The sequence below is a fragment of the Myripristis murdjan genome, chromosome 14 (genome assembly GCF_902150065.1).
Source record: "Myripristis murdjan chromosome 14, fMyrMur1.1, whole genome shotgun sequence".
Lineage (NCBI taxonomy): Eukaryota > Metazoa > Chordata > Actinopteri > Holocentriformes > Holocentridae > Myripristis > Myripristis murdjan.
Window position 1 is genome coordinate 18,100,078 of NC_043993.1, and position 18,797 is coordinate 18,118,874.

Consider the following 18,797-nt stretch of genomic DNA (forward strand, 5'->3'; position numbering starts at 1 on the left):
GAAAGTAAATTGGCTTATATGAAAGTATACATCATATTGTTTCTTAAAAACGTGAGCATAAAAGAAGCTGACATGGTGAGATAGGCCTGCAGGTGAAGGGCAGTGCAGGTGAGTCAGCGTGTGTGAGGGAGCAGACAGGACAGAGACCCCTCGACGGGTTTCAGGTCAAACTGATGCAGAAACAAACAAACAGGATCGGAGAGGTGGACCACCAGCAGGCCGGTGGGTTTGAATTATAGTAACGTGAGGACTGTGTGCATTAAGTTCCTGTAGGGGGCCGCAGTGTGTAAGAGATGTAGATCTCACAAAGAAGACGAGGCACATCTAAGTCAGAGAGTTTGAGTGAAACAAGAGGCTTCACTCGGGCGGGCCCACTTCCGTTTTCGCTTCAGTCCCGGGCAGACTACGCCACTGTTTATTATTATTATCATTATTATTATTATTATTACTTTATTATTATTGTTGTTGTTGTTGTTGTTTTAAGGTGGGGGTCAGTGCAAGTTTCTCCTGCTTAGTATTTTCTCTGCATGGGGCTTTTTTTTATTTTGCCAAAGAGCACATTTTCCTCTCATGCATGTGTTGTATGATTTTTAATATCAGCAATGTCTGTTTACAAATATTTTTACATTAAAAACGTTGCTGTATGCGTTAAACAGCATTTTTAATTGAACAGCACTAACAAAGGCATTACACGTTCTGGCATGAAAACACTCAAGAAAAACGCAAATATGAAAAAATAAAAAAATGCTGTGGGCTAAATTTCATCACCTTTCAGAATTTAAGAGCACTTTTATCTCTTATTCAGAGAATTGGGGAAAAAACACCTCAATTTTGAAGCCCATACAAGTAATCTTCAAAGGTCCTGACCAGCTCACCAACTTAACCAAAACTGTGGCATCCACATTTAATTTATTGTGATATGCAGTTAACTCAAGTCAAAGTTAAATTCAAGTCTCAACTTTGCACCACTAAAGAATAGTAGTTGCAAAAGTGTGGCAACAATTATTTACCTATTACCTAAACATAAATCTATTTATACTTTTATCTGTCAGTCTTGATAGATAGATAGATAGATAGATAGATAGATAGATAGATAGATAGATAGATAGATATTAGATACATTTATTTATTTGTTTGTTTGTTGGAGCTGTACCTTTTCTCTAACCTCATTGCTTTTCTTTTAGAGTTAGTGCTCTGCATAAAATTCTGTTGTATTGGAGACCTTAATAATTTGTTATATCCAAAAACCTGTAGTTTGCAATCATCCATCTGATTGACATATGGATTAATAAAAGCATGGAATTACTAAAAAAAAAAAAAAAAAGCCTTGATTACTATTATTTTCTTTATGAACAAAACCGATTGTCTATGCGTCAGCTCAGAAACATGACTTTCAGCCACCATTCTGTGCCTTGGACAAAGTACTCTTATCCATGCAGTAACCATGATATTTAACATATACTGTTGTCAACTATAAAGAACTGTGCATGACCTCAAAATCAATAATAGATAATCTGCCAGCTGTCCAGCCAAGTGTACGCTCATTATTGTTATTAGTACAGTTGCACGGACGCGTATGTGGCCCCTGTAGGTTGGAGTGGCAATGATCTTGACAGTGTGACTCTTTGACCGAGCCTGGCAGCCCCACTCCGCCCTCTGCAGGTCAACAAGCGCCACTGCACCTGTTAGTTCCTGGTTTATGTGATTTCACGCTCTCGGCACACCACGCAACATCAACTTTTCAAAGCATGGAATAAGTCGTCTCACGATTTTGCCCAGAGACTCTCCGCGAAATCTCAGCAGAGTACAAGTGAAATCAGTCGGCTGCGGGTTTTGCACAAGCCATGGCTGTGTAGAGTCCCGCAGGTTTGCCCACACAGGAGGCTTGTGAGGTTGCAACCGCCAGCTAGCTCACTTGCTAGGTAGCTACATGCAGTCCAAAATGACTGACTGCTGTGCCGCAACGAACTGTGGTTTTAAACGAGATGAATCCGACAGCGATACTCCACTTTTCAGCTTTCCTTTGGACCCGGAGCGGTAAGCAGCTGTGTTTATTTCCATAATACGTGGATTATAAATCAACCACTGAGTGTGCAAAATGAGTGTGGTGGCTACTCACTGTTAGCATTACCGTTAGCTTAACATCATGTTAGCTGTGTGACACAACTCTGTTGAAAATGGCGCAGACTATTCCTGAAAGAAAAGTACACATGAAATAGCCTCTTTATTTAGGCGCATTCATTGCCGCTGACTTGTGTTTTTAGTTAACACTGTTCCTCAATGAGTCAATTCCGTAGAGACTTAAACCAAAGCATGACCTGGAAACTTTTTTTGTACTGTATTTAAATCGCCATCAGTAAACGACACCTACCGTCTGACTAGTGTGGTCGTAACGTCAGGCTAGCTAGCAAAGTAAAGAGAATTACATTTCATTGATTGTGCTCGACTTACTACGGCCATTTTCAGCCTGCATGCACCGACTGGACATGCTTTTTATAGTACAACTCATTCGTGGTAATACAAATTGAAACTTTAACGCATGCCCTGGAAAATACACGATGTTACTACTAGTGGTAGGCTACTAGCTACACATTTGAATATGTGTAAAAATGCCAGTCGGGAATTGCAGTCTTGCGCCTCCTGTTGAGCTGCTCTTCTCCAGTGCCTGGCCTTATTTTTCATTTTCACTTGGATTGAAAACTAAAATCGACAGTTTTCTTGTTTTTCTGCCAGTTGTATAAGATATTGATACAAGAATAGCTGATAACATTAACATTGATGTAAATATATTATAAGGATGTCCATTGCTGAAGTAAGTAGATAGATAGATAGATAGATTTACTTTATTGATCCCAAACTGGGAAATTATGTTACAGCAGCATCAATGGAAACATAAAAAAGCACACTGTACAATATAAAGCAGTTATATTAAATAGAATAAATGCAAAAATATATACAATAAAGACTATATACAGTAAAAAATATAATCATCTAACAATATGAAATATACAGATGGTAGGCCTAAATATGGTATATGAAATATACAGATGGTTGCAATAACTAAAACAAAGTAGTTGTGCTGCTTGTAAATATTGGGACAACATTGATATTGTGTCTCCTTTTGATGTATGGTTATATAGAGACCATTTCACATTAATAAGTGATGTTCTGGGAAAAAGTACTGCATTTAAACCACATCACCTAAGTATTTTTGGTTACATTTTATTGTTGAATCTGTGGACACATGGGTTATTTGCAGAGAGACCTATCTACCTATTAGTGTTTTTTGTTTGTTTGTTTGTTTTTTTGATTTCACCAATCATTTGGTTACACTGAAAAACGAAATTTGCTGACAAGTCAGTCAAAATGTCGCTCATACATCCATAAATTAGTGATTTTTAGAGGAGAGGTGAAGTGGCGCTGAACAGGGATATGGACTGGAAGAATAATGTGAAAATACAATGAGCTTTTGTCAGCAACCAGTCACAACTTCCATATTTTGTAATCATAGATAGTGTAGAGCTAGGCAGGGAAAAAACAAGGAAGTTGGCTTTGCACTTGTGCCCTGTTAACAACATGTAGGAAGATGGTGAAGATGTTTCCTAAAGTGTAGCAAATTTAAAACAACTTGCAGGGAATTTATGTAAACTCTGATCAGTTAAATGTATCTGTGTATGCGTCAAATCCAGCATATCATTCCACATGTGGTCTTGAATTACATATTAGCACATGGCAGTGTTTTGAAGCATCAAAATCTGGCAGCACACACAAGCAGACAAATGTGTATGGATGCCCTCTTTGCCTGGAAATTGATTTGATTATATCATTGTGGTAGCCTAATGATCATTGCCTATGCGCCAAGTGATTATCAATCTTCAATTAGAGACAGTATTGGACTTACTTAAGATTATGCCAGAGACATTGAATTCTTTGCCTCTTTGTGTGGAGGGACAACTGCTCTGAGGATGGAGAAAATATTTTCATCTTTAAATAGTGTGAATTACTGTTTGTTTATTCACTAACATGTATTAGCTCTTCATTCCTTTCTACTAAATTAATGGTGAAATTAGTGTGCTTTCTAGACGTGATACAAACTTTTGATTTTATGTTTCTGTAAAATGTTGAAGCAGTTGTCATGACTCTGAAACAATTTGTTTTTTAAAACTTTAATTTGCAGGTGCAAACAATGGTTGAACAACTGTCGTCGCCAAGACTTGGCATCAACAGCTCCTGAACAGTTGCATAAGCTCTACAGTCTTTGTGCGAAACACTTTGAGCCATCTCTGATCTCCCAGGTAAGAACACAGCACAGATGGAGGATACTGTTATTGATAACTGCTAGGGATGCAGTAATATAATTGTTTAATTTCTGTTACAGTCTCTAATCATAGAACTGTGACTATTGGCCTATATGAGTACTGATCTGTTATTGAACCTCCCTTATTTTGTTTGTTGATGGTCCCTAAGAAAATCCTGTTGCTGATAGCTGAATTTCTGCACTGTCCAGCTGAGCTCCAGGCTGCACTTGCATTGAAGGCAACCGATGATGATGATGAATCTTGGCACAAATGGGGAAAATAATTATTGCCCATTATTCTGTAGGTTTTTACCTCCATAACTGCTGGCATTTTCATATCAATATGCCAAATCATTCAAAATCTATTGAGATTCTATGCCAAACATTGTGTAGTGAATCTGTATCTATTTAACTACCAGGGCCTGAGTTCATCCCTCAGCTTTACAAGCAAGTCAGTGGGCACTGGGAAAATTTCAGAAGTCCTAAAAGATGCTTTAGCTGATTGTATCATCATCCGTTGTATCACTTTTTGCAAATTACATCGACATTGGGCCAGATTATTACAGCTTAGTTTCACCACTGTCCAATCCAGCATTTGGGTCAATATCAGGCGGATTCTAATATGTAGTATCGAATTGATGTATTCCTAGTTACAGCCCCTCCTTTTGTTTTATTTATCTTTCTTTCTTTCTTTCTTTCTTTCTTTCTCTCTTTCTTTGTTAGGGCTAAATAGGACCTGACAACAACATGCCAGTGTGTAGATTTCTTTTTTGATTTACATCGAAAGTAAACTGTGTAATTTCGTAAAATTTCTTTTACTAATTTCTTCTGTTCCATCTCAATGCAACCTGTCAGCATTAGTGTCATTTAGCAGTTGGTCTGGATTTATATTTCTTAATGACATTACTTACTAAATTAGTGTTTTTTTTTCTAAAGATGATACATGCTTTGTAAGAAACATTTTCTTATGAAAGATTATTATATTTACTCTGTTTGTTGAAGAAAATAGTTCAGGTTGTAGAAATCACACAATTGAAACTATTGCGTTTGCACAAATTATCAAAAAATGCTTTACGTTGTTGACTTGGGAAGTACTCTGTATGGACAAAAGCATGGAGTCACACCTCTTAAACACTGCATTCAAGTGTGTGATTTAGTCCTGTTGCCACAGATGTATTGAATCAAGCACCTAGCCATGCAATCTACCTTTACAAACATTTGTGAAAGAATGGGTTGTTCTAAAGAGCTAACTGAATTCCAGCGAGGTAATGTGATAGGAAACCACCGTTGCAACAAGTCAGTTGGTGAAATTTCTTCCTTAGATAGATATTCCACTATCAGCTGTAAGTGGTATTATTGCCAAGTGGAAGTGTTTAGGAACCACAGCAACTCAGCCACCAAGTGGCAGGTCATGTAAAGTTACAGAGCGGGGTCACCAAGCACTGAGGTGCATAGTGCGTAAAAGTGGCCAGTGCTCTGCTGACTCAAAAAAAAATTTAAAAATTCTTTCCCAGAAGAGTGGAAGCTGTTATAGCTGCAGCCTGGGGACCAACACAATATTAATGCCTATGGATTTAGACTGGGATGTCATAAAAGCTCCTGTAGGTGCAATGTGTAGGTGGCCTAATACTTTTGTCCATAAAGTGTATCTGATTTTAAATGTTCAGCATAGAGTAAAACTATACTTTTAACTTCTTATGATTTCTGTTTCAGAGTGCTTCCCATTGTGTTCTGAGGGAGGATGCAGTTCCAACAATATTTGATTTTACAACACCGTTGAACAACCCAGCAACCTGCAACAGGAAAAGACCTAGAGATCCTGTAAGTGTTTGATTCGACATTTCAAATCACATTATAGTGTTTTTAAGTATAGTGGTTACAAGAAATTGTAGCTCAAACATTTCACAATAATCTATTTTGTAGACAGAAGAGGAACCTGCTTCTGTGAAGAAAACAAAAGGTACATTAACTGGTTCAATTCTTTTTTGAAGAAATAATTTTTTATGACAAGGCATGATGGACAAGTGATGTTTCGCATTCCATTACCAATGGCATTTTCTCAGTAGCTCTTTTTGCATGTATTAGTCGGCATAATGCATTGATCCTTGAAGGAATCTGTTTTTTTGTTTCTTTGTTTCTTTTTGGTTTTTGTTTTGTTTTGTTTTAACAGATCAACTCTCACAACAATATTTCCCCTCTCTCATCAGAAAGCACATCAACACCAGCAGCAATCAAGGAGGAACAAGAAGTGTGTGGAGAGAACAGTGTATTATCTGAATCACAAAGAGATAGCCAAGCGCCAGAAGATGTAGCCAGCTCCAAAGCAAAAGAGATTCTTAAAGTCCATTTTAAGGAAATCCTTGCGCTCACTGGATTCAGCATTAATGGTGCGAACGCAGATGAGCCAATGGGAGGTGCAAGGGGTCAGCAGATTCTCAATCCGATCTGTGTGGAGAAAATTGATCAGAAAGAAGTCCTACAGTTCAGTGAGGATCTCATGCGGGAGGAGATACAGAATAGCTTGCGGCAGGCACGATTCTTCTCCATTCTGCTTCAAGATGTGACAAATATAGAGGGAAAGGAGCAGATCCCAGTTTTCATAAGGTCTGTCACTGTAGCTGGATTCCCTCAAAAGCATCTCATTGGGTTCCTGCCCTGTGATGTGGATTCTGAGAATATGTTTTACATGCTTCTCTCAGAATTACGAAACAAGTGGGGATTGAGGATGGAGCATTGTCGGGGACTTACATATCTGGTTACAGGCAGTATGTGTCAGAAAATGCGTGAACTTACCTGCAGGATTCTTCAGGAGTTTCCACAGGTAGTTTTGTCACCGAGTGACCCATATGCCTTCAACATATGGATTATTCGCTGCATGCCTGTGCCCTCCATCCAGAAAGTCGCAGACACTGTAGAGGAGGTGGCCACATTACTCAGGAGAACACCAGAGCTTTGCACAAGATTGGATGGAAAGATCCAGATGACCTATGGACATATTAAGGGAGAAGTGGATAGGGTCAAAGGAGCTATCCGTGGTAATTGGGAGTATGGTACTGACGCTTTCCAGACCATGCTAGATATTCTTGAGCCATTCTTGAACTGCATAAATGAGATGATTTCAAAGGTAGATGAAGATACTGCTGAGCAGATGGCTAAGCTGAAGCCTGTTTTGAAGAATTTCAATTTCATCATCACACTTGTTGTTCTGAAGAACACCCTCTGTTGTGTGAGCATACTCAACTCAAGTCTCAGGGGAATAATTAGCATCAGCAGTACCTTGCAGTACACAATTTCAAATGCCTTAAAGTTGGTAAACAAATACCAGCAGGAGATTGCAATATTCCACAGGAAATGGTTTTCAGATGCAGTGGGACGAGCAAAGAAGCTGGGGGTCGAAGTCACTAAGCCTGAGATGGACCAAGGAGCAACAACTGAAACACCACTGGAGGACTTGTACAGAGAAACTCTGAGCCGGCCTATCTTGCAGTATCTTGTCGTAGAAGTGAAGAGGGTGTTCAGCACAGAGATGGTGAGGATTCTCCGGTGGCTCTCTTTGGTGCCATCTTACATGGCTGACCACAATTTCAGTATACGCAGGGATAAAGTGGCAGATGCTAACTTAAACAACCTTGCAAGGCCTGACACATTTTATGAAGAGCTTGGTTGCTGGGAAGTGAAGTGGAGGCATGCTAGCAAGCGCAGGATCCTGCCAACCACAGTGTTTGCTACCCTGAAGATTCCAGATATTGGATTTTACCCAAATGTGCAGAGTTTGCTGAGGGTTTTAGGGACTGTTCCATGTGTGAATGCAGAGGCAGATGTGTATGGGCAATACAATATGGTACTGGAGCGGTGTTACTCATACCTCAGAGCCACACCAGAGGACCAAAGACAATGCAGCATGGCATATGTCTTTGTAAACCAAGATGTGCACTTCAGCGTTGAACAAATGGTGGAATCCTATGTGCAAAAGCATCCTGACATACTGCAGTTGCTGCAGATGGTAAGTAGTTTTGAAGAATGCTGTTGAAATTGCATATCTCAGTGTACATATAGTTTATGTTGTCATAGATATCAAATGTTAATTAGTAACTTCATCATTGTTGTTGTAAGTTTTAATTTAAGACAACTGACGTATCTTTTTTTTAATAGGATGATGACATAAAAGATAAGCATACCCCAGGTGAGAGACGTCATTTATTTTAATACCATTATTATTGTTATTAAATATTGGAACAGGCTTCTGTGCTATCCCTGCCACAGAAAATCTAAACATACTATATGAAGCGTTTTAATCTCTTAGGTAGTTCTCTGTATTTTGAACAATGTGATTTTTATTTTTATGTGTACATTCTTTCAAAACCTTGGAATAAACTGACCATGTGTTGAGTAGAAATGTGTTTAAAAAATATTGTTTTTACTACTGTTAAATCCTGTTCTTTAGTTTTACATCCTGAAACTGGATTGTGGATTTGGCACACTATTTTAAATTTGGGTAAATGTGATCTTGGCTCATAAGATCATTCTCACCTTTGTTTCAGTGGCAGCCTTAAAGAATGATGGAAACCATACAGAAAAAGACCCTGAAGATGAATTGCAACTCATAACCCTAGAAATGGAGGCTGAGAGGCTTGTGGAGATGAAGTGTGCAGAGACGGATAAAGAAGCTCTCAAATCTGCTTTACAGGCTGCAGTAACTGCTGCGTACAGCAGCCATAGCAGGCAAACTAGTGAGTTTCCTGCTGCTCAAGATGCTGAGGTTGAGTATGTGTCCAAATCTGAAATGAAAGAAGTACTTGCTGTGTGCGAGGATGCTGTCAGGGAAGGAATTCTTATGGAAGTAGGAAGTTCCTTCTTTTCCTTGTTCATCGATCGTGTTGTGAAACTGGGAGAGAGAGACTATCTTCCACTGTTTCTTAGATTTGTGGACAGCTTTGATGTCATGCGATTGGAGTTGATGGGATTTGTCGATGCAGATCTAGACTGCGATACCCTGGTACAGCGCCTCCTGGAAATTGTTACAGAGGAGTGGCGTCTTGATTTGAAGTATTGCAGAGGTCAGGCTTACTTGGGTTCTGGTGATGTTTCCTACAAGCTGAAAGCTTTTGCCTGCAAAATTCAGGAGAAGTACCCCCTTGCTATAAGCACACACTGCTCTTGTTACTCCTTCAACACATGGTGGTCCAAATCCATCCCAGTGCCTGCTATTAAAAGAGCCCTGGACACCTTTGAGGAAGTTTTGATGTTTTTTGGCAGTAGTACCTCTCTAGAAAAACAGCTTGACCATGTAATTGCCTACGGTCTAAGAGAGAGCTACGAGAAGGTCCAAGAGTTACAAGGAAAGTTCTGCACTCTTTGGCAAGAAAAGCATGATTCATATGAGGTCTTTGTGCAGATGCTGGAGCCCCTTGTTGAATGTCTAGAGAAAGTCAAGAATAACCCACAGAGATGGAAACCTCTTGTGTCTGAACAAGCTGGGACACTTCTGCGCAGAGTAATGGAGTTTGACTTTATCATTGCCATGGTAGTCTTGAAGAACACTTCCTCTTTCACCAGAGAATTGAGTGCAGGTCTCCAGAAGGACCACTTCAGTGCTGCATCCCAGCTTTGCCAGATCAGCGGTATTGTGGCCACACTGAACCGAGTGAAAACAAATATGAAGGTTTTTCACCAGAACTGGTTTGATGAAGCTTGTGCTATGGCACAGAGTCTAAGAGTGCAGATTGAAGTGCCTGAAAACTCTTTACCAAGAGACAGCATGATAAAGCCGGTTGGATTTTACAAAGATGGGCTAAGTGTGCCCCTTGTAGATAACCTCATCAATGCAGTGAAAGATCATTTTTCTGATGACCACAAAGAAGCCCTCAATTTTCTCTCCCTGGTTCCGTGCTCTGTGACAGTGAGTTACATGTTTGAGAGTCTGAAGTCAAAGCCGCCGCTTTATAGCAGTGATCTTCCTGATGCTGACAACTTTTTCACAGAGCTGTGCTGCTGGAGGGTAACATGGAAGACCAAAGTTGCATCAGTGACTATCCCAGACTCTATATTTCATACTCTGCGTCTGCCGCTTATGCAGTACTTTGGGAACATCAATACACTGCTGAGGATTATGTCTGTGTTACCCAGCACAGCACTTGAGGACTGTGGGGTTGTACTGCGCCATAAGAGGTTCCAAGACTACCTGAGAAATACAAGTCCCAAAGACAGGTCCCCATGTTTGGCTATGCTGCAGGTGGGCACAGACTTCAGCAGAGACCTAGACCGCATGGTGACCCAGTGCTTGAAGGTTACTCCCCAAGCCTTGGAGGGTATATGTTTGGTAAGTCATACTGTTCTAAATTAAATACGGCATTTCTTTTAACTATGCACCTCTGATGTCAAATGAGTGATTAATTTTTATCTTGGTCTTGTGTATTTGTATTTATTTATTTATTTTTCAACAGGACAAAGAATCAAAAAGTATCACAAGGAACTCTGAAAATAACATGGAAGGTATGGTTTTTGAGATAATTTTCTACTCCATTAAAGAATAAGTCAAAGTAATAATAGTTACCATGACTTGAGCATGTTCCAGTTTTGTTCAAATTTTTCTTCCTCAAAATGTATGGGTTTATACTGATTTTTTTTTTTCTGTGGTATTTTAGTTGACTATGAAGAGGATGCAGAGGAAGCTAAGCCTCAGCAATCTCCTAACCACAATGAGGACCAAGACATAAAACCAAGAGATGAGAATGGACACACAGGAGATAATCTTCAAAGCTTGGAGACAGTATTCAGAATGGCCGCACTCCTGGGAAAAAAGAATAGCAGTCTCTCTGAAATCTCAAATGAGGACCGAGAACTTTTCGTCCAGGAACTTGGCATGTGCCACTGGTTTGGAAGTGAGAGCAAATGTACACCAAGTGAGGCTGAAATGGTGAAAATGCTCATAAAAGGAATCAGAGATGTTATACTTCAGGAAATACAAGAGTCTCCATTCTTCTCACTAATCACAGACAAACCTGTTAGAATTGCTGACAAGACACATCTGCCTGTATTTGTCAGGTATGTGGGAGAGTCTGCCCCAAAAGTGGAGCTAATTGGTTTCTTGCCATTTGATGAAAACTATGATGTTGAAAGGCAAGCAAAGAGTCTTGCAAAAATTCTCATTGAAGACTGGGGCTTGCCTATGTCTCAGTGTCGTGGACAAGCATTCATGCATTCAGGCTCAAGTTGCCAATGCCTGAAGAAAATGTCTTTGGATTTCCTCAAGAGCTATCCTCTGTCTCTTGTGACACCCAGTGAGTCCTGTGGCCTTGCTTACTGGCTGGCTGGAAGTGTGCCTTGCCCTTCTGTAACAAAGATGCTGGATATCGCAGAAGACCTGCTACTGTTCTTTGACCAATCTCCTGAACTGGAGGGGCAGTTAGCACAGGCTGTTGATGGGCTGTTGAATACACCCAGGGAGGCCCTGGAGGAAATTCCAGAAACCTGTTGCTCAAGGTGGAAAAAAAGAGAGGACTTCTTTGATATCCTTGCTGACACATTGGAGGGAATTCTTAGCTGCCTAGATGTTGTTAGTTCTACTGCCACAGGTGCCATGTCAATGCATGCACAAGTTCTCTGTACTGCTCTGAGAAATATGGACTTCATTGTCACCCTTGTGATTCTGAAGAATGCTTGTGCTCCTCTTCGTAACTGTAGCACTGTCTTCCGTTGTGGTAACCCTGCTGATATTCTGTGTGAAGTTGAAAAAATCCCTTCAATCATAGAGACACTTAACAAAATGTTGGAGAACATCGGCACTGTGCACACTCCATGGTTTGAGCAGGCATTCCAGCTAGCAACCAAGGTAGCTCCTGAGCAAGCATGCTTCTCTGAGGAAGCCAACAGCTATGAGTCTCCAGAAATATATTACAGGGAAAATCTCAGTGTTCCTCTCCTCAGAAGTCTCATTGATGAAATGAAGTACAGCTTCTCAGACAGCCACTTGAAGGCCTTATCTGTCCTGTCTTTGCTGCCCTCCTGTAATCCACAGTCCATTCTCCCAGAGTCCACAGACAAACCATTTAGTCTCTATCTGACAGATCTTCCTGAGCCTGACACAGCTGAGCAAGAAATCAATGCCTGGGCAACAGTCTGGAGAGAGAAATACCAGGATGTTGCTCCACCAACATCCATCTCTGAGGTACTACTACACCCTGAATCAAAGAGCCACCCAACCGTGACCTCATTGCTTAGGCTAGTAGCTGTCCTACCCAGCATTAGTATGGAATGTGACCTGATGAAATCCACCTTGAATTCCATGAGGGATCTCTTGAAAAACACTGTGTGCAAGGGCAGCAGAACAGATCGTGTGATGCTCCTCACTCATTATGCGACTGTGCAAAGATTGCCAGAGGTCATCGAGAAGTGTATAGAAGCTGATCCAGAGAGCAATCCATGTCTTTCTCAGGTAAAGTGAAAGTGTTCTTTGTGTCATAATGTGGATGTGTAGTGAAACCAGTATATGATTTTGAACTCAATATAAATCAATATTCTGTCACCAGTAAGCCTTGTGTACGTTACAGATTTTAGAACAACTTCAGACAAATAGGCATCGTTCCTCAGACTAAAAGGTTTCTTGTCTCAGGAAAAAACTTGTCAAGTCTCAGGTCTGCTATAATTACTCCCTCAGGCAAAATGCCCTCAGACAAAACTCCCTATGGGAAGTGTCCCTCAGACTGAATGGTATAATTCACTCAAACTGTTGTAAATTGAGATATTGTAGTCAATATTCACAGGTAAATTGAGATATTTTAGTCTATATTCAGACAATACAAGCAAACATTTATAAGTGAAGATGCTACGACATTACTCAAGTGGCCTATATTCCTAATCACTTGGTAATTACCAGAAAATCTGATGCCTCACCTGTGGTAATGCACGATGTCTCAAGTAAGCTGTTTTGCATTGCTATCTGTGGCAAGAGAATTGTTTGCAGCTAAAGGACTGTCTTCAAACTAAATACACGAGGAAACAAAAGCGAAGCAAAACGGGAAAAAAAAAATACTTGCATATAAAATGACATCAAGCATCATGCATTCAGCCTGACACATATCAGTGTGTCAAACATACAGCTTCATCGGGTTTTGCCTTTTTTCTTTGCTTTAATGAATTTGTTTCCTCATACTTTTTAGTTTGTCCCTTATTAGCAGCAGTTGGTTTCTCTTGCCATAAACAAATGTCATGCGTTATCACAGGTTCATCATCAAATTTTCAACTGATTAAGACTAACATTTTAGTAATGTTGTGACATCCCCACTTAAAAATGTTTGCTTGGCAAGGCTGAATATAAACTACAGTATCTCAAATTGCTTGTGAATATAGACTACAGGGGTCATTAAGTAAAATTCCAAGAGGTCCACTTTGACAAAATGGCCACAGGCCTGGGTCCGGTGAAGATGTATGTTTTTTTACGCCCTCAATTGATGTGTTCCCTTGAATATTCCTATCGAATTATTGCATTTGTTGTAATTTTACTGTGCAATACTCATTTGAAATATCCATCACTTTGGCAGTACAGTACTTTATAATCAAAGAAAGTACACCACAGGTTGTGTGCTTCCCACGGGCAGAATGAACATTTACAACTCGGTTCACTCTTCATGGAACACCCTATTTTCGCCATCGATTTTCCTCATTTTAGAACACGACATGTTTATTGTTACTTTGCTTGTCTTCCATCAGTGTCTTTCTTGTTCTCTCGCTTCATTCTCGGTCTTGTCGTGCAGTAGCAGTCAGTAATCAACTTCAGAAATGCTCAGTAAGCTTCGTGGCCATGTGTGTCGAGTCAGAGGTCTGATTTGATTGGCTAGCGTCATGCCAGAGGTCTGATTTGATTGGCTAGCGTCCCGCCATATAGTAAACAAGTGACGTAATGCACTACTCGAAGCAGCACATGCAGTTTCCTGCACTGCAAGAGAGCAAGAGAGAAAGAAACTCATTGGTTTTGGCTATAGGGCTTGGGTCCGGACTGCACTCTTTCTTGGTCCAGATGTGGACCGCGGTCCGCCAGTTGAAGACCCACGGACTACAATATCTCAATGTACCGCAGTTTGAATGAAATATACCATTTAGCCTGAAGGAGTTTTCCATGAGGGATTTTGGTCATAGAGAATTATTGTACCAGGCCCTAGACTAGTGATGATGCCTTATTGTCTGAGGTCTAAGGATGTCTTAAAATGTACACTGTGGTCTCTCAGGAAAAACCTCATAAAGTTTTAGGTCACTTCATGAAACATGACTCAGAGTATCAACTGAAGAAGGGAATCTGTGGTCTAATAGGTTTTGACCACAGACTGCTGAATTTTCATAACTGATTTAATCAACATCTTAAATGCTGTGTACACAATGCAGTGTAAGAAAACAAAATTATGGGAACTTGCTTGTTGCTAACCATAACTTATTTTTTTTGTCATTCCAATCAGCATTTCATAGCTAAAGAAAGCTAAAGAAAAAGTTGTCTTTCATATTTTGTTTTAGGTGTTGGAAACGTTTCAAAAATTGAAGCTGGACAATGGTAAGTCAATTTAAAAAGCTGACAACTTATTAATGAGCATCATTGTATGTATGATTATAAGAAGGCCAACAAAGGGATTGCAGAGAAGCATGCTTGTTTTATAAATAAAGAGTATTCATATTTGTACATTTTTATTTTAAAATTAGGAGCTGTTGAGGTAAAACCAATGGAGACAACAGGATCACATCCCTCCAGTGTAGCAGAGGAGCCCTGTGATGGAAAGGTGAAATCGGCTGATGTGATAATCAAGGCTGTTCAAGGATCACGAAAACCATTATCTTTCTATGACCCACCCCTACGTGAAGAAATCCTCAAGGAACTCTGGGACTCTCAGTTCTTCACAGTTATAACTGAGCAAGCTCTTGAAATTGACAGTGAGCTCTATATCCCCCTGTGCATCAGGTATTTGAACAAAGAAGACATCCAGTGTGAGGAAACATTGGCATTCATTCCATTTACTGAAGACCCGGTCGCCCTCGCAGATGTTATTGTGACTGCTTTGTCAGAGAACTGGGGGCTCAACATGGAATATTGTAGAGGACAGGCTTTCCTGAGTGTTGGTGAAGTTGGAGCTCAGATGAGGGCTGTAAGTGTAGCAATAGCTGAGAAATACCCCCAGGCTATACGAACAGTTAGCTCTGCTTTGTCCTTTAATGTATGGTTGGCCAGATCCTCTCCTGTAGAAGAAGCAGCTCATGGAACAGTTTTGATAGAGAGAATGCTGCACTGGCTCACAGAGGACACGCAACGGCAGAACAAACTGGAAGACATGATCATTCACGTTTTCCAACATGATGAGGGAAAGGGTAACGAACTGAGAGACAAGCTCATGAAAAACTGGGATAAGAGTCATGACATGCATGAGGTGATGGTAGAGCTTTTGGAAGCAGTCATGCTCTGCTTGAATGAGCTGAAAGGCGAAGGGAGTAGCTCAGACCAGCACCAAGCATTGGAATTTTTCGATTCAGTCAGACACTTTGAGTTCATCTTTGCAGCCGTCGTGCAGAAAAATGTCTTGAGTGTTACCAGAAAGCTGAGTCAGTCTCTTCAGGGCAAACCCTTAGACATGTTGCTTGCTGTGAATACATTGCCTGATCTCAAAGCATCCCTCAGTAAACTGAAGAGTGATATTGAGACCCATCATAGGGAATGGTTTGAGGAAGCTGTCCTATTAGCTTCCAGACTCCAGGTTACCATGTTGCACTCAGTGCTTCTAGAGCCCTTGAGTGAGTTTTACAAAGAATCTGTAAGCATAAAGGTGGTAGAGCACTCAATTACTGAAGTCACTGACCTCTTCACAGAAAAGGTAATGGATACCTTGAGGTGTCTGGAGATTGTGCCTTACGCAATGTCCAAAGTAGAAACCAGCATTGTTAGCGGTCTTGTGTTCCGCCTGTACAAGGAGGACTTGCCAGATCAAGTCTCTCTTCATGCCGAGATGAAGTCCTGGAAAGAGAAATGGTTGGATCCCTTGGCAGGCTATCTCCCGACTACTGTGCTTGATACCCTGAAGACATCACAGATAAGAAGTTTTAGTAATATTGAAACTCTTCTCCGGCTGCAAGTCATCTTGCCATTTTCAAGGAAGGAGAGCACCTTCAGGCAGGGAAAGCGGAACTTGCAGGAATTCAGACAGCAGGGGAAGAGATCCCTCAAAGAACTGTATCCTCTGTAATAGTTGAAGGTCTTCCCTCATGGTTGTCATACTTAAGCAAAACTTTTTAGAGGATGTTATCAGCATCATACTTCTGACCTAATGTATCCTCAACCCTAGGTTAGGTCCCAAGTTCTGAACTTGCCTGATATTACTCAGTGTATATTATTGATCTAAATTCTTTAAGATTTCCTTTGTTGTTTTCCTGCGAGCAAAGGCCTGTTTTGTTTGTTTGTTTGTTTTGTTTTTTTTTTCTCTAGTTGAACAATTGTACTGCCCAATGGGACCAATGTCTTGCCAAAAAAGCAATGCTCAACTGATGGTTCTCAAGCTTGTGTGCCTTTATGCAAAACTAATAATTCACCCCATGTATCATAATGCAGGTTTAAAAATGACAGTCCCACCAGGCATTTGAAAAAAAGTTTGTTTTTATCATTACCAAAAATGACTAGAGTTACTATAAAATCACTTTCTTAAGTTCATGTCAAATATTAAATTGCACCATTACCTTTTATGGCACAAATAGAAATGGTTAGTTTCATCATGTCTTCTAATGATTTCCCAGGCTTCCTGTCTCTTGGCAGGAATGAATTTGCTGTAAACGTATCTTCGAAAGAATGTTTCCTTTAAGAGGAAAACCTTCATATATATATTTGTCAAAAAAAGTAATAAAATCCTCCAAAAAGAGTTGTTTTGGTTTGTGTCTTTATCAGTGCAAGTTTTGAGTTTTGTGTGGCAGAGGCTCTATTATAACACAAGATGGCGTAGTGAGGCCTAGAATTGCCATTGGAGAAATGATCTGGCATATCATTTCATCAGCCATCTCAACAGTGACAGCCTGTGAATTCTGGCTGTGAAAAACTATTTTTAATCCATTATATCCACACGAATAGTGTTAATACAAGAGTAATGTTTCAGTATATTCTTTCCAACCCAAAACAGCTACTAACAGCCAAGTTAGTCCAATTTTAACAAGTTAAAATTGTTTTGGTATTAAATAGAGATGTGAATGAAGGACACAATCCTTAGTAACTGCATTGTGTCTTTTAAGTGAAAGCAGAGCCTCTAATGTTTGCAGTATCATCAAGAGAGAAGTTGGTTATGAATAATAAAATACAGTTAATATACATGTCAATACATGCATGAACTATAGGCTACCACAATTGTGTTGACCTCACCAAGTGAAGTATATGGCCATATGTATGTGTGACAGGTTTTTTAGATGCCTTTTGCATATTTCTATGTTAGTAATGGAATCCACCACCTTGTGGCACCACTGACATGGTTACATTGTGGCCTGGTTAATGTGTCATTTATTAAGACGAGTGTATTTTGAACATTTGCTGTAGGGCTCTGTGTTCCTTGTAAATAATTTGCTATGAATCCCGGTCAAGTTTATGAGCCTTCACACAAAGTCTCCAACTCTCTTCAGCCACCGCCAATAAGAAATATCACAGGATGCATTTAGTTGACACTTTATTAATTACACGTGCACAATCTAACACAATTCAATACAAATGGTCTGCCATAGAGTTTACTCTTATGATGCCAATAATGCCCAGGTTTTCTTTTTGTCACAGTAATAGAGGTGCTCATTCAGTTATATGTTTGGCATTGAGGTGGTAGTTGGTGCTGTTGTACTGGACTGCATTTTATTGAAAGCTGTTTTCTACTATTCTGTCTCCCTCATGTAGATAAATGGGGAGGACAAAAAATTAGAAAAACCTCTCAACATAACGTAATGCAGCACAAGAACTCTGCAAACTACAGTCTCAATAAGAAACATAATTAAATTTACACATTCTCCACAATGTCATGAAAAACTGAGTATTCTAAACTTTCTTAAAAGGTAGAATTTATGGCAGAGCTGTTTTGTTGAACAGATGCACCAAATCCTTAAATAGCTTCTCATGTGTGGTTGAGATTTCTTAGCGCCATCATTCCAAGCAAAGAACTGAACACAGTTTCCACATGTGTTAAATTATTTGTATTGTAGGCCTATTTGAGTTAGATTGTTGCTGTTCACAGTCTGTTTCTAAGGAGAACAATCATATCGAGACAAAATGGATTCGTCCGCAGCTGAAAAGTGGTATTGCTCTATAGAGCTCTGCTGAATAACTTGTTGCGTATTCTTTTTCTTTGGAAGTCATGCTGAGATGAGTTTTCAATCGATTTAGATGAATGCTAAAATTGCTACTCAGTTGCTATTGGGTTTGCGAATTTAAACGACCGTGATATTGTACCATGGTTGATGGTTTATCATCACTCACAAGGTCACATGATAAAGTTACAGGATCCTGATAGTG

General features: G+C 39.9%; 1 protein-coding gene across 1 annotated transcript; it reads left to right on the forward strand.

Annotated features, from left to right (window-relative positions):
* The first annotated feature begins 1,684 nt into the window (after positions 1–1,684).
* LOC115371185 (uncharacterized) lies at positions 1,685–17,176 on the forward strand. Its single transcript, XM_030068371.1, has 11 exons — positions 1,685–2,037; positions 4,178–4,295; positions 6,011–6,118; positions 6,221–6,257; positions 6,505–8,300; positions 8,450–8,480; positions 8,839–10,616; positions 10,741–10,789; positions 10,942–12,731; positions 14,801–14,837; positions 14,984–17,176. Exons 1-11 carry the CDS (start codon positions 1,931–1,933, stop codon positions 16,510–16,512), a joined length of 7,380 nt encoding a protein of 2,459 aa, XP_029924231.1. The 5' UTR covers positions 1,685–1,930; the 3' UTR covers positions 16,513–17,176.
* The last annotated feature ends 1,621 nt before the right edge of the window (positions 17,177–18,797 follow it).

Excerpts from the sequence above, each read along its gene's own strand:
- LOC115371185 (XM_030068371.1), top strand. The coding sequence starts at position 1,931 with ATGCAGTCCAAAATGACTGACTGCTGTGCCGCAACGAACTGTGGTTTT. Across the intron at positions 10,790-10,941 it reads CTCTGAAAATAACATGGAAG|TTGACTATGAAGAGGATGCA; the intron begins GTATGGTTTTTG and ends GTGGTATTTTAG. Across the intron at positions 12,732-14,800 it reads GCAATCCATGTCTTTCTCAG|GTGTTGGAAACGTTTCAAAA; the intron begins GTAAAGTGAAAG and ends ATTTTGTTTTAG.